Raw genomic sequence first — 16,704 nt, forward strand, 5'->3', positions numbered from 1 at the left:
ATTGTTTTTCTATAAAATTACTTTCTGTCACACCAAAAGGGCTGCTGGTTACTAACATACAATGGAATTTATTCTGTAAGTATACGGCCCTTTCTCTATATGTATTTATTCTGTAAGTACACGGCCCTTTCTCTGTATGTATTTATTCTGTAAGTACACGGCCCTTTCTCTATATGTATTTATTCTGTAAGTATACAGCCCTTTCTCTATATGTATTTATTCTGTAAGTACACGGCCCTTTCTCTATATGCATTTATTCTGTAAGTATACGGCCCTTTCTCTATATGTATTTATTCTGTAAGTATACGGCCCTTTCTCTATATGTATTTATTCTGTAAGTATACGGCCCTTTCTCTATATGTATTTATTCTGTAAGTACACGGCCCTTTCTCTATATGCATTTATTCTGTAAGTACACGGCCCTTTCTCTATATGTATTTATTCTGTAAGTACACGGCCCTTTCTCTATATGTATTTATTCTGTAAGTATACGGCCCTTTCTCTATATGTATTTATTCTGTAAGTACACGGCCCTTTCTCTATATGTATTTATTCTGTAAGTATACGGCCCTTTCTCTATATGTATTTATTCTGTAAGTATACGGCCCTTTCTCTATATGTATTTATTCTGTAAGTATACGGCCCTTTCTCTATATGTATTTATTCTGTAAGTATACGGCCCTTTCTCTATATGTATTTATTCTGTAAGTATACAGCCCTTTCTCTATATGTATTTATTCTGTAAGTATACGGCCCTTTCTCTATATGTATTTATTCTGTAAGTATACAGCCCTTTCTCTATATGTATTTATTCTGTAAGTATACGGCCCTTTCTCTATATGTATTTATTCTGTAAGTATACGGCCCTTTCTCTATATGTATTTATTCTGTAAGTATACAGCCCTTTCTCTATATGTATTTATTCTGTAAGTATACGGCCCTTTCTCTATATGTATTTATTCTGTAAGTACACGGCCCTTTCTCTATATGTATTTATTCTGTAAGTACACGGCCCTTTCTCTATATGTATTTATTCTGTAAGTATACGGCCCTTTCTCTATATGTATTTATTCTGTAAGTATACAGCCCTTTCTCTATATGTATTTATTCTGTAAGTATACGGCCCTTTCTCTATATGTATTTATTCTGTAAGTATACAGCCCTTTCTCTATATGTATTTATTCTGGAAGTATACGGCCCTTTCTCTATATGTATTTGTTCTGTAAGTATACAGCCCTTTCTCTATATGTATTTATTCTGTAAGTACACGGCCCTTTCTCTATATGTATTTATTCTGTAAGTATACGGCCCTTTCTCTATATGTATTTATTCTGTAAGTATACGGCCCTTTCTCTATATGTATTTATTCTGTAAGTACACGGCCCTTTCTCTATATGTATTTATTCTGTAAGTACACGGCCCTTTCTCTATATGTATTTATTCTGTAAGTACACGGCCCTTTCTCTATATGTATTTATTCTGTAAGTATACGGCCCTTTCTCTATATGTATTTATTCTGTAAGTATACGGCCCTTTCTCTGTATGTATTTATTCTGTAAGTATACGGCCCTTTCTCTGTATGTATTTATTCTGTAAGTACACGGCCCTTTCTCTATATGTATTTATTCTGTAAGTATACGGCCCTTTGTCTATATGTATTTATTCTGTAAGTACACGGCCCTTTCTCTATATGTATTTATTCTGTAAGTATACGGCCCTTTCCCTGTATGTATTTATTCTGTAAGTATACGGCCCTTTCTCTGTATGTATTTATTCTGTAAGTATACGACCCTTTCTCTATATGTATTTATTCTGTAAGTATACGGCCCTTTCTCTGTATGTATTTATTCTGTAAGTATACAGCCCTTTCTCTATATGTATTTATTCTGTAAGTATACGACCCTTTCTCTATATGTATTTATTCTGTAAGTATACGGCCCTTTCTCTATATGTATTTCATTTCCAGAAAATGTTAATCTTTGATTTTTTTCACCATAGATACAAACGCCAAGGTGAAGTCAGAATCTTTAGTTAGTTCCACAGAGTCTTGCATTTTCTAATACATTTAGGAGTATTTTATTCACTAGAAATCCAAGATAAATTAGTAGCTTTCCACTTCAACAAAAAGTAAACCAGTGTAGTTTGTTGACGTATAAAGGGGTTCTGAACCCAACAATAAAACGGTCCCACTGAGTCCCCTACATTTCTATAGACGGTAACAAAAAATAATGGGGGATGCAACATTAACCAATGAGAATTCTACTTACAAAAAATCTAATTACAGAAGCAACTGAGCTGACCAATGAGAATTCTGATTCCCAGCACTTAGGCAGCCATATTGCTATTATATGACACCCAGAGATCATTGTGTTATTTTTGGATGATTATATAACACTGGAATCAGACATGGGGATAAAGGACCCATATATTTGGTGCTTATTGCTCCCAACTCCAATTGTAGGAACAGAGAACAGGGAGACAGATTGAAACAGATCAGCTGGGATTCTCATTGGGAGAATTGTGTTACAATAGTGTTTGGATCTGCTTTAAGACTGACCAGCTATGGAGTATTCATTCCAAGAACCAATTCATTAGGGAAACTTATGGATATGTGTATATGAATATACGGAAAGATACCTTATCTGGACATCCCAGGTCCCAACCATTCTGAATAGTAGATCCAGTACCTCTTGTAGGGATTCCAGGTAGCTGGACTGTATTCTCACTGGAAGATAAACCTTACCATATACTTACACCCAAAGCAGAGGCACAGACCATTAAATGAAGTCTAACTGGTCCTTCAAAATTATTTAGGGCTTTTAAAAAAAAAAAATGAACATAAACAAAATACAGAAAATAAAATCCTAACCCTGTCTGGCTCAAACTAATTGGGGCCTTGTGTCCCAAACCCTTACAAGTCAAAACACAGAAGTCTTCTACACTTACAAGATAGTAGGGTCACACAACAACAGCAGCTCCTTTTCCAGAAAGATTCTCTCTCCCATTGAAAAAAAAAACAAATGTTCCTTTCCTTAGGTAGCCAACCCCTGCATAGTTGCAAGCTTAACACCAAGCAGCTATAGTACCTACTTCATTCTCAGTTTCCCGCGTAGATAGATAATAGGATGTTCTTTGCCATTTCTATTCTGTGATAGCCGGTCCCCCAATCCAACACCCAATGCATCGGTGTAGACTTTAAACTCATTTTCGAAGTCAGGCATTATCCACACTCAGGGTAGGACTGGGCCGCCGGGACCTCAGGAAAAATCACGGTGGGCCCCAGCTCCCCAGACCCGACCCTTGCTGGCGCTCCCCCTGCCCGACCGCTCCTGCCCTGACGTGTTAAATTTATGTGCTCGGGGTGGACGTCGGGTCGGGGGCCCTGCGAGTGAGGGTTAGGGGGGCCCTAGGGAGGGGGGGGGCTGTGCGGGCACTTGCAGGGCCCCTGGGGCGGGAGCCCCGGTGGGCCCTTCACCCCCCAGTCCAACCCTGTCCACGCTGCCAGACCACTCTTTAAAAACTGGAAAGTTTTCTCTGCTTCTGGATTCCTTTTAGCCATAACAAACTCTTTACCTTTTGTGAGGTCTGTTGAAGGAATAGTTATAGTGGTATAAATGGATAAAAACTGCCTGTAGTAGCCAGTAAGCAGGCCATGGTTTTGACTGCCCGCTATTTTGTTAATTTGGGGTTTCACTAACCCTCTTACAATGGTATAAACCAGTGATCCCCAACCAGTGGCTCATAAGCAACATGTTGCTCCCCAACCCCTTGGGTGGGACTCCTAGTGGCCTCAACACAGGTGCTCATTTTTTAATTTTTTTTAAAGTTTTGGAGGCATAAAAACCAAGTATAATGCCAAACAGAGCCTTCTGTAGGCTGCCAGTCCACATAGGGGCTACCAAATAGCCAATCACAGCTCTTATTGGCACCCGCAGGAACTTTTTCCATGCTTGTGTTGCTCCTCAACACTTTTTCCACTTGAATGCGGCTCACGGGTATAAAAGGTTGGGGATCCTTGGTATAAACCAAATATTTTGCCTCCCCAAGTTCTACAGAACAGGAGGCTTTCCTCCTTGTCAATTACCCCCTGTTGCTCTGGGTTTCTGCATCCTTCAGCAGTACAGGTGGTAGGGATGCAGGTTATGCAGGCAGAGCTGGAGGTGTTAATGGTGATAAGTTGAGGCAGATGATGATGATGATGATGAAGATATAGGGGTGGGAAAGGTGGTCCAGGCGCTGTAGCCAGAGATGCAGGCGTCTGTGGTGTGAAAGGTGCTGGTGCAGCTACTTGCAGGGCAATTTTCTCCAAAGGAGTTGGCGCTAAAAACCACCCAATAAAGTGTACAAACAATTATATATTTATTTAATTTGAATCAATGTGTTACAACAAGGTAAAATCAATTTTATATAATAATAAATCACATAAACCACTAATTAAAAATATCAAGTGAATTATATATACGGGAGAAAGTCACATTTGGCAAAAAAACCATTTGCTATGATAAAAGAAAACAGATATTACTTCCAGATGATTTACCCTTAAATTCCCAGCTACTACATATCATTCCCTCAGGAGAAATCAATTAAATTATTAAAAAGGGAATTCATTAATCTGACCCATATATAAAAACTCTAAAAGGATAATCAATAGAAATACACTAAATTAAAATCCCACAATACACCCCAATTAATAGAAAAAGGAAGTGAGGAGCTCAGAACACCATAAGAATAATTGGCTCCTTAATTGGCTCATCCAGGTATCAAGTGCAATGTTACCCCACTAACAGCCAATATACAGCTATTAAACCCAGTGAGGGGTATTCAGTAAAGAAGTTATAACGATAAAACCTCTATTTCCCCTCTCACTCGATGCAAATATTGAGAGTGCAAGTGAGCATATGATGGTAAAATACGTTGCGTAGTTATACACTGGGCATCAGTATATTCACATATACCCTCCAAATTACTACAAGCACACAATTAAAGGATTGGCCCTATCTGGGCTTAAAAGCAGGCACAAACCCCCCTTGTCCCGGCCGGGAACTTACTAGGGATGAGACAGAGAGAGGCATGCTGGCTACAGGATGCGGCTCACACGCCGTTCCTTTCCCTTCGGTGACGTCACCAGTAGGCGCCGAGTCCGTCAGTACGGGTCCTCTCTCGTGTCAGTTGACGCGTTTGTGCTCTGCGCTTCTTCATGGACAGTTTTGTAGAAGGGTTGTGTTCCCCCACAAGTTTCCATTCTGGGCTGCTAAGACGTGCATCATGCCTGATGCTTTTGTCTCTTGTTGGCTTCTAGGGATGTAGCGAACCTCAAAAAAAAAGTTTGCGAACGCGTTCGCGAACTTACGCCAAAAAGCACGAATATTCGCGAACTTTGCGAACCCCATAGACTTCAATGGGAAGGCGAACTTTAAAATCTAGAAAAGCCATTTCTGGCCAGAAAACCGATTTTAAATTTGTTTAAAGGGTGCCACGACCTGGACAGGGGCATGCAGGAGGGGGATCAAGGGCAAAAATTTCTCTGAAAAATACTTTGTTGAAAAAGCGTTGCATAAAAACGGGCAGACCTAGCGGAAATACGCTGCATTTTTTGCTATTTCGCGCTATTGGCACCATGGAAACGGGATTTGCTTACACCAGTACTAGGCTGAAAAATGCCATGTGTGGTTGTGCGGCGTTTTTAGGCTGAGGAAAAACGCAGAGAAAAAATGCAGCGGAAAAAAAAACGCGGCGAACCCAAATTTCGAACATACGCAGAAAGTTTGCGAACTTGCGCGTTCGCAAACACCCGATGTTTGCGCGAATTAGTTCGCCGGCGAACAGTTCGCTACATCTCTATTGGCTTCTTTAGAAGTGCCGAAATGTTTTTGGCTTCGGCGAAAAATGTGCAGATCTTTGAAAAGATTGGCGAAATGGCAAAAACGTTGTTCGTCAATAAATAATTGTTGCATGTGTCATTTTTTTTTTACGCATGCGACTATTTTTTTTTTTTATGCAGGTGACAATTATTTGACGCCCGGTAAATTTTTCTGCCAAAAAAATCTGCCAGTGGCAAAAAGTGGAAGTTTGCCGCAAATCCATGTCTGGCGATTTATCGGCCATCACTATTCGCCAAGTGAGAAAAAAAGTTGCGTTTGCATAAAAAAAAAAGTCATGGTTTACTCACACATGATCAGCCCAGCCTGCCCTACAGCTGATGGAAATGGAAAAAACTTTTCAGAAAAGCTATTATGGTATGTGCCCTGCTGGTGTGGGCATAGTGAGAAATGCATGTTTAACACTGGTTAAAGGAGAAGGAAAGGCATTTCGGCATTTTACTGCCAACAGATTAGTCACAATAGTGCCAGCTGAATGCTATATATTTATTCTGCAGCTTTCCAGATTTCCTTTTCTTTTAGGAGAAATGGGATATTCACAGAAGATGTCAAAAAAGAATTCTTGCAATGCCGTCTGTAATGATTTACTATTGCTCTATTTCTACATTTTTTGTATTTCAGTGAATTCCCTGCTTTGCCCAAGTTGCCATTCTGAGACGGATAAATGTGAATTTTACCCATTACACTGTCACGGGGAAGACAACGTGTGCCTGACAGAAAAGATATGGACCTTATCTGGTATATTTCTATTATATGTACTTCCGCCTGTCAATGTGTTAAAGGGGGACTAAACCCTGCTGCGCAGCACGGCTCAACCAAACTTTACTGGACTACAAATCCCAGAATAATGTAACATATAATGAAGGGTGAGGCATGTGGGAGCTGTAGTCCAGCAACATCAGGGTTGTATTCTTAAAGCAATATTGCACAATAAAACTTTCCCCCAAATCCCCAGGGCCAGCGGCTGCATTAAAATGCAAGAAATCCCCCAATGAGAATCCCAGCTGATGTGAGTAAATCCGGCTCCCTGTTCTCTGTTCCTGCAATTGGAGTTGGGAGCAATAAGCACAGTTTCCCAGCACTGAACAAGTCTGTCCCTTTATCCCCATGTATGATTCCTGTGCCATATAATGACGGGAAAATGCCATCATTATCTCTATATGTAAGATAACAGGGAGATGCCTGACACGGTGCTGGGAATCAGCATTCTCATTGGTCACTTCTCTTGCACTTATAATCAGATGGTTGCTCAGTAGAATGCTCAGTGGGGAATTTTCTTGCATCTATAATTACGTTTTTCGACAACTTCTATAGCAAAACTAGGGGGCGCAGTGGGACAGGGTTATGGTTGGGTTTACAACTAGTGATGGGCAAAATAATTAGTGTGGCATGGATTTACTGCGAATTTCCGTGTTTCGCCACTGGCGATTGTTTCAAAGAATTGTTTCCCGCATCAAAACAAAAAACTCCATTAATATCATGGTATAATTAACCTTTTCATTTTCTAAAGTCAGTGGCGTAACTAGGGGACCACGGCCCCAGATGCAAAAACTAGGAAATGGGTTGAATGAGAGACTGGAATATGAATAGGGGGGAGGGGCTGAATAGACAGACAGGGAATAAAAAGTAACAGTAATACAATTGGAAGCTCACAGATTAGTATTTTTTGGTTGCTGGGGTCAGTGACCCCTGGAAAGCTTGCAAGATGTAGCAGAGTAAGGCAAATAATTAAAAAACTCAAAAATTACAAAAAAAATGATGAAGACCAATTGGAAAGTCGCTAGGAATAGTACATTCTATAACATGCTAGAAGTTAATATAAAGGTGAAACACCACTGTAAATGATAAAACAATATAAAAATGTTCCATTTTGCCAAAAATTTCGAGAAAACTATTTTTGCCGTTATTATCCCTAATTTATTTGCCTGTTCCGCCTGCTAAAGCCGCTTCCCCACAATGCACCCTGCCTCACTTTTCACCAATTATATAACAAGCAGAGGTGTAATTACCTTCCCTTGTGCTTCTGTTTCCAGTCACTTCACTTTCACAGCAAAGAACTTTCATCCTTAGTGACTGGAGCAAACCCTTGGGGGAACCCCGGCTGCGTCTGCAATAAGCGCCAACTGTCCTTTTGTAACCAGAGCTTTAAAGGGGAACTCCACCCAAACACAACTTAAACTTTTTGAAAAGAAAACATAATTTCAAGCAACTTTGCAATATATATCAATTAAACAATATGCAGCCTTTTCATGATTTTAAATGTAATAATCTGGTTTGGAACAGTTCCCTAAGCCCCGCCCCCTGTTCCCCTGCTGATCAGGCTGACTACTTTGTGACTCAGATATAATGTAACAGTAGTCGCCAGTCCCTCAGCCTGCCTTCAGCCTGCATCCTCCCAATCCCACAATTCCCTGCACACATGGTGTCAATAAGGAAAGGAACATCCCAGTGCAATGCATTGTGGGTTATGTAGTTCCTGCATGCTGTCTGTAAGCTGTAGAGAAGTTGTTACAATTTGTAACATCAGTGTTTTAGTCCCTCCTCCCCTGTCAGGATGTCAAATGATGCAGAAAGAGAAGCACTGTTTTGCAGCTGGATTTCAGCATATACAAATGGTATTTATTCGTACATTTTGAAGGAACAGATTACAGTGATAGGGATATTGGGGGTTTCTGTGTTGTGTGGGGCTCTTTAACCAATTTTGGTTTGTAAAATACTTACAGAGGAATATAATAGAAAAAATAAATTTGAAAATGTTTGGAGCAAACATAACCTTTTCCTTAAATAGTTGATGAAAGTGGTTGCCTATATTACATTTGTGCAAAGTCACATTTGTTTGCGCAGAGACATACATTTTCCCATTGCCAATATTTTTCTATTACCAACGTTTATTACCCCCCCCCCCCCCGTAGCCTATACTCTCCCTCACTCCCAGAGTAACAAAACACTATCGCTTCCTCTTACTTTTTATAATTCTCAGTATTTCCCCAAGAAAAGTTCAATGAATTCAATTTACATTCTACAGATGAAGAATATGATTTTGAACTGATAAGAAGATGCGGAAGAGCGGCAGAGTGCAGCCGAACTGGTACATTTTCCAGTGACTCAAAAAGGTTTGCCATCAATACTACCTGCTGTAACTCCAGTATGTGCCTCCCTCCTATCCCCACGTGTAAGTACCGGTCTGTCAGTAACAGTCGTATTCAGCCTCAAACAGAAATGATCATCCTTATAATGACATTTGTTGAAATGTGGGTAACACATGTGGGCAAAAGAGCTCCCAGCTCCCAGCTAATCTTGGTTGGCATCGAACAGCAACAGCAATATCACAACAGAGCAATGAATTATCTTCTGTGCCTACAGCTGCACTTTAACTCCTTATTCCCAAAGTAACCTACTGGGATAATAAAGACTGTGGTTACTGCACAATCTTTTTTCTGTTTTTTTCTCTAATCCATGCTCCACCCTCAGGTATAGAACAGTCTTCTTCCAGATAGAAATTGCTGCTTGATAGGGTTGCCACCTTCGGGCTGTTGGATTGGCAGTAAAGGGGGCAGGTGGTGATATCACAGGGGCAGGGCCGGAACTAGGGGTAGGCAGAAGAGGCAGCTGCCTAGGGCGCAAGGATTCGGGGGCGCCAGGCAGCAGCCTCTCCTGCCTACCCCTAGTACAGTTTGCGTTGCGCCGCTTCGTATCGCGCACCGCGCCGCACCCCCCCCCCGCACTCAAACTGCGCATGTGAGTTAAAACACATGGGGGTGTGTGCGATGTAGCGGTGCAGGGGCGAGGTAGCTGACCGGGTTGCCTAGGGCGCCCGGGCGCCTCGGCCCGCCCCTGCACAGGGATGCAGCATTGACGCCACGAGTGGAACAAGTGACATCAGGGGTGGGGACCCTGACACCAGGTGGTGGAATTATGATCAGCAATTGGCCAGTAGTTGCATTAATCAAAGAAAGTCCTGCCCAGATTTGCTCATTTGTAGTGATGAGTGAATTTATTTGGCAGGCATGGATTTGCAGCGAATTTCTGCATTTAGGCAGTGGCGAATTGTTTCGTAAAAGTTCCGTGAAAATTCGCCGCTGAAAAATTTGTCGCACAGAATATTTTTTGTCGTGCATCAAATTGGGCTCAGTCGCGTCAAAAAAAATGTGCGCAACAAAAAAATAGACGCGGGCGACAAAAAAATAGACGCGGGCGACTAAGGTATTTTGCAAATTTTTCGCCGTTTCGAGAATTTTATGGTGAAGTGAAACGGGACAGATTCGCTCATCACTACTCATTAGGAAAAGCGTGCAGGCAGTTTTACCCTGGACACCCCTTCTGAAAACCAGGCTTGGCCTAAACCGAACAGGTGTGACCCTACTGCTTGATGTAATGAACTGACATGTATAAGCTCTATGCACAAGCTTTTCTAGAATTCTTTGTGATATGTTTATATTTTAAGAGTCTTAAATTAGGACCTATGTTATTAATTTATGGGCAATGCCAGAATCAGTTCTCCTTCACTATACCTCAGTATACCTCCCAACATTTACATTTTAACAACACTGCTTGAATATTCCCTACAACCCTGATCCACCACAGTCATGCCCAAACAATTACCCTGCCAACTTTCTTATTAGCTCCAACCATTGCAAAATCAGTGATTCTGGGTTAGCCTGAAGAAATCTGGATCATTGGAAGGTTTGCCTTCACTGCCGGTATCTCATGTGTGTAACCTGCACATTGGCACCAACATGGCACTGACTGACTAAAGCACAAGTGAGTGGGATGTGTATACACGTGGCTCCCCCAACTGCTTGTCCCCCACGTATCCCACTCACACCTTCACATAGTGCATTTGTATATTCTACTTGTGAGTTGTGAGTTCCTTGGACAATATAAAATCTGTTAAATGGTGGCTTTGTGCCTTTTTCATGGAAATACTAAATCTTGTAATCATTTATAGCAAGGGATTTATTATTCTTTATAATTCATGTAATGAACCGACCTTTATAATACAGGCAATATAAAAACTCTAAGCTTGTTGCTTTGCGCTATGGGGACTTATAGGTTCTAAGAATTGACATATAGTTCATAGCAGAAACTATATAATCCATTATTATACACAATTATGCTGAAAATAATCAAAAGTCAACAAAGGGAACTCAATTATTTTAAAATATTAAATTCTAAATATGTAAACTTTATTGTTTTATACCCATAAAAACTTGACAAATTGTATCAAACACAAACAATGATGTTGTTATTCTGTTATCCTATCATTTATATCAGTACCCAATACAGGTAAATAAGTGCAAGACAACATTTTCTGCCCATGATCCATTATGAGAGCTGCTGGGCTGTTAGCAGTAGGATTTGCTGGCAAGCCAAACGGCTGGGAGAGACTAAGGAAAACGTGGGATCCATCCTACAGTATGGGGTGCAAAAGTTCAGTACTTCAGTGACCCCAGTAGAGTAGACATATCAACAATGGACTCATACAGTATATGTGCATAATAGTATATATTATAGGATAATACTGGGAACAGCTGGTATTTAGAAAGTTGTTAGTTGAGGGGGTGGGAGCAGCTGTAGCTTCTCTATTGAGAATATTCCCTTACTGCCGGATTATTATCATGCAAAGTGAAAATCCCCATCACTCTCCCTTGGAAATTGGTAAATGTTTCCATTATTGTTTCTCTCTTCTTAACAACCAATCCTGTAATCTGAACCAAACAGTAAACAGATCAGTAGTGTGTTACATAAACATAAAATACATGTTAAAAGGAAAATATAACAATGAATTGCTTTTTTTTCTCTTCATTTATTTAGTCCCATCCCAAGTATCAGCTGAAAATGGCCTGGCCTGCCCAGCGTGCTACGTAGAGAACTCCAGGAGATGTTTATCAGACGAACCCTTGAACTGTGTTGGAAATGAGAATCGCTGCATCCAGTACCTAAAGCAGGAACTCTATGGTACGTGCATTTGTATTATAGAATATAAGATATTTATGCACAAAGTCACACAGGGACAAAATGAGAGCAGGAACTACGGGACAGATACAAGGCAAAGAAAGTAAGAAAGAAAATGTAAGTAAAAGACGGTATTGGAATATTCCAGTTAGTTATAAGGAGGGGCTGCAATGGTTCTCTATCATAGGTTTCCTCCCCTCGGCCTTACTAAGCTCAGCTTCTTTATTCAGGCACTTTGCCTCAGCCTAGTGGCACCATGCAATGTCTGGGATCAACTCCCTTCTATAGGCTCCACCCACCCGCCTCATACCCCTGGCCAATAAGCACTCCCTCCTACAAAAGAGAAGTATCTTAGCAGTAAACCTTATTCCTTACTCAAAACTGCCAGGCCTTCTCTAATATGGGCTGATTGTTAAGGTCAGTCGAGGGTTAAAGTTGGGACCAAGGATGAAGTCAAGTTCAGGCAAGTAGAGCAAAGCCAATATGTGGTACCCAAGGTGTTGGAGCTTCTAGTCACAATTTGTGATGTGTTTCGCCAGGCATGGATTCGGGGCGAATTTCCGCATTTCGCCATTGGCGGAATGTTTTGCGAAATGGCTGAAAAAATTTGCTGCAGAAAAATTTGCCAAAAATTGTCCAAAAATTGCCGCCCACGTCAGAAGAATAGTTGCGGGCGTCAAAATAATAGCTGCGCGACAAAAGAATAGCTGCGCAACAAAAGAATAGCTGCGGGCCACAAAAGAATAGCCGTGGGCGACAAAAGAATAGCTGCGCAACAAAAGAATAGCTGCAGGTGACAAAAGGATAGCCACGCGACAAAAGAATAGCCGCGGGCGACAAAAGAATAGGTGCAGGAGACAAAAGAATAGCTGCGGGTGACAATTTTTTTGACGCACAACATTTCCGCCGTTTCGCGAATTCACTCATCACTAGTCACAGCCAGTCTGTCACACAGAAATGGGCACTGCCATCTTGTGGGTGGAGCCTGGAGCCCTAGAAGCACCGGCTGGTGTTCCTGACCCAAATATATTGTGATTGTAACAAATATAGTATTGAACACTTTTATACATGAATTTTATTATACAGTTTTCATCTTGGACAAAGAAAAAGGAAAAAACACAAAATTCACATATTTTGGCCCTTTAGTAGTAAACCAAAACATTTCATGAGTAGGGTACAACTAATGGACGTACTGTAGTTAATTGGATATTTCATTGTCTGTTGATTCTTTTTACAAAAACACTCACGCCAGGTAACTCCCAACAGAACAGGAGACATTAACAATGTTTTAGTTGGGACAAATTTGTAGAAAGAAACATGAGCAGCGTCGACTCTAGAAAATGACTTATTGTGTGTCAGAGGTTACTAAACAATAAGGAACCTTGTTTCAAGAGAAAGTATATTTGCAATATATTGCTTTGGAATCACACTTATTTTGCCACTATATACAGGGTCGGACTGGGCCGCAGGGAAAAAATCTAGTGGGCCCCGTATAACATTGACAGCAGACATACTGAAAAGAAACAACGGCAAATTAATGTTTTTGTAAAAAAAACTTACCAATCTTCTCTAGCAAGTGCGGCTTCAGCTAAATGGTTTACTTGTCCTTTAATTACATACCCGTGTATGAGCAGTGTATCTGCCTGGCACTGCAAATTGTTGGCACCCTAGTTCAGAACCCGTGTAATAGGCGTATAATTATATCATATTCACAGTCATATCCAACTCAGTCCAATAGAAATCCAAACCCAAACCAATATATATAATACATATATTAACCTCTTCCCCATTTTTTTCCTTCCCTTCCACTTATTTTTCTATCTCCCCACCCCCTTTGTTAAAGGAACAGTAACACCAAAAAATTTTTAAAATATAAGGTACTATTGCCTTGCACTGGTAAAACTGTTGTGTTTGCTACGGAAAGATTATGGTTAATGTAAATAAGCTGCTGTGTAGCCACGGGGGCAGCCATTCAAGGAAAGAGGGCACAGGGTTGTCCTGGAAAAGGCACAGGTTCCATAGCAGATAACAGATATACTCTGTACAATACAATGGCAATCTACTTATCTGTTTTCTGCTATGTAACCTGTGCCTTATCTCTGCTTTTTAATTTGAATGGCTGCCCCCGGGGCTACACAGCAGCTCTGATTATACAAACTATAGTAGGGTTTCTGTAGCAAACACACACCTTTTACCTGCGCAGGGCAATAGAGCATAATCTTATTTTTATACTATTTTCGTGGTGTTACTGTTCCTTTAAAACTGTTGGACCTTAATATTGTCTATATTTTGGCTGAAAAAGTCAGATTGAATTATACACGAGCATCTTTGCTTGTTTGTTTTACAGACGGCAAGTTGACAATTGAGTCTTTTTACGGATGTACCACAGACAGTATCTGCCGACTTGGATCATCGAGTAAGAAATTCTTGTATTTGACAAATGAGACTTTCAAAACCGTAAAAATGGATATGAGCTGCAGCGGCGGTATGGGGCTGAGCGTTCCCTTCCTCTCCTACCTGGGCTTCAGATTAGTTGGCCTTATGATATAAAGGTTATCGTATAAATAATCTCTGTAACTTACAGTAGGCATTCCATGTGTTGATCTTTGTCTCCATAGACATGTATGTGTCTTCTATTGTACGTTCACACAACACAGAATCATTAGGTATTACAGTCTACACTGACCAAATAAAGTTATTTCTCTATTAATTCAAATCATAATAAATATGTTTTTTCACTGAGGAAATTCACATAAGAATTGATCATTTATTGATCATCTAGTTAAAGACTTGACATCCATGACAATGTCTTTAAATTTTTATTAACCGCTGATATAATGGGTTTTGTAACAACAGCACCACCTGCTGGTCATTTATTCTAACTGTACAGTCAGAGCGATACACCTTCAGAAGGAAAACAGGGAAGTGTACTGATGTTGTTTTCCTTTAAAAAAAGAAATATAAATGGATCTTAACCTCCTGATACTACTGACAACTGATGAAGCAATATAACATATTTATAACTAAGGTATGGTAGGAGGATAAAGGTTTTGCAAACCTTTAGTTCTTTATCCCCTAGGAATGAGTTTGCCAGCAAGGCTGGGTCCTGATAAATTGGGCCATAGAGTACTTCCCTTAGCAAGGAAGGTGTCAGGTTTCCCCAGACATAATAATAAGGGAATGCCAAGTTAGTTCTGCCTTATTTGGTTCCTCCACTTGCTGGAGGAGGTGAGGTGGGGTGAGGTGGGCTCCAGAAGGCCTAGGCAGGGGTAGGCCCAGTATAGAAAAAGTTAGTGCCAGGCTTCTGTAATAATCACTCTAATAATAAAAGATAGGTTCAGGAGAAGCCCAGTGCTCCAACAAGGAGATTAGTGAGGGTTAGTTCTCTGAGGTGTCAATGCTGCCATTACAGGAACCCAAGCAAATTGGCTCAGGACTAGATAGATTCCTGGAATAATTCCATCACTAGGTGAAGCCCACTGAGAGGAGATTGGTCACCAAGAGGCAGGCTTTACTACCTCAGGGTCTGCAACAGCTAAGTGGATTTATTTGTGAGTATCATATGTGCAAAGACCTGCTGGCACTTGTTTGTTCAATTTGCATTATCAACTGAGTACTCACCTTGAGATTGTATATAATTGTAAACCGTTCCATGGTTTTTAAGAATCATTGGCCACTCCTTCTCTTAACCATCAAAGCTCTCCATTCCTCTGTTCCTACGTTCCTGGCCGACTCCTTCGTTCCTCACTTGGTTGCGCTCCCCACTTCTACTGCTGTTTCCTCTCTTAAACCTTTCTGTCTTGCTGCCCCTTTGAAATGCCCTCCCTGATTTCCTTTATATCCCTTCATATAAAAATAATGGCATTATACAGCACCCCTACTGTCAAAATCTGTGTCAATCTGAACCCTTCACATTCTCTAATGAAACCCATCAGGGCTGTCCCCTGTCCCCTCTACTATTCATACCGACAATGGAACACCTGTTACGGCAAATAGAAAGAGCAACTTAATATAGGTTGTTAACAAAGGAGACCATGAAATCATAACTGCTGCCATCACAGTTGACCTCTTGTTATTTTGGAATCTCCATGGCTGCCACACTCAATTATCAAAAGCTACTAAAATTGACTTAAAGACTGCAGATCAACCCAGGCTTTAATGGTTTGGGAGGATAAACCTAATAAAAATGTCTATCAAAATTTTGTACCTCTTTAAAACCATCCCCTTACTGCCCAAATCAACTTTTTTCATATAGTAAACCACCCTGCCCCCCCCCCCCCCCCCCCCCCCGCCTAAAGAAACATACTCTATTTAAACTGATAAATAGGGGTGGAACTGGGTTACCCAACCTACAATCCTACTGGCAATCTGCAGTCTGCAAATGAATTGTAGATAGTTGTCATCATACTCAGGATTGGCCACACATAGAACAATATCTGACATGGTCACCTACAGTATCTCAGCCATACCCTGGATAAACCCACGTGAAAAACAAGATATTAATACTCTTCCACTGATACTGCAATGCACGCTCCTGACATGGGACAGCCTCATTGGCTAAGTGGGCAGATGGGATTTAATGTGGATAAATGATAAAGGCCATGCACCTGGGATGTAAAAATAAGCAGCCACTTATACCCTTAATGGGACTGCACTGGACAAATCCATAATGGAGAAGGAGCTTGGAGTCCTTGTAGATAATAAACTTGGCTGTAGCAAGCAATGCCAGGCAGCAGCTGCAAGGGCAAACAGGGTATTGAGCTGTATTAAATGGGGTATAGATTCACGGGAGGAGGGGGTTATTCTTCCCCTTTACAGAGCGCTGGTAAGGCCCCATCTAGAATATGCTGTTCAGTTTTGGTCTCCAGTG

The 16,704-nt window shown here is 40.9% G+C and overlaps 1 protein-coding gene across 1 annotated transcript; it reads left to right on the forward strand.

The window, feature by feature from the left end:
• The first annotated feature begins 8,918 nt into the window (after nucleotides 1-8,918).
• LOC116412380 (phospholipase A2 inhibitor 25 kDa subunit-like) lies at nucleotides 8,919-14,384 on the forward strand. Its single transcript, XM_031906551.1, has 3 exons — nucleotides 8,919-9,051; nucleotides 11,694-11,837; nucleotides 14,182-14,384. Exons 1-3 carry the CDS (start codon nucleotides 9,027-9,029, stop codon nucleotides 14,382-14,384), a joined length of 372 nt encoding a protein of 123 aa, XP_031762411.1. The 5' UTR covers nucleotides 8,919-9,026.
• The last annotated feature ends 2,320 nt before the right edge of the window (nucleotides 14,385-16,704 follow it).

Source organism: Xenopus tropicalis, chromosome 7 (genome assembly GCF_000004195.4).
Source record: "Xenopus tropicalis strain Nigerian chromosome 7, UCB_Xtro_10.0, whole genome shotgun sequence".
Lineage (NCBI taxonomy): Eukaryota > Metazoa > Chordata > Amphibia > Anura > Pipidae > Xenopus > Xenopus tropicalis.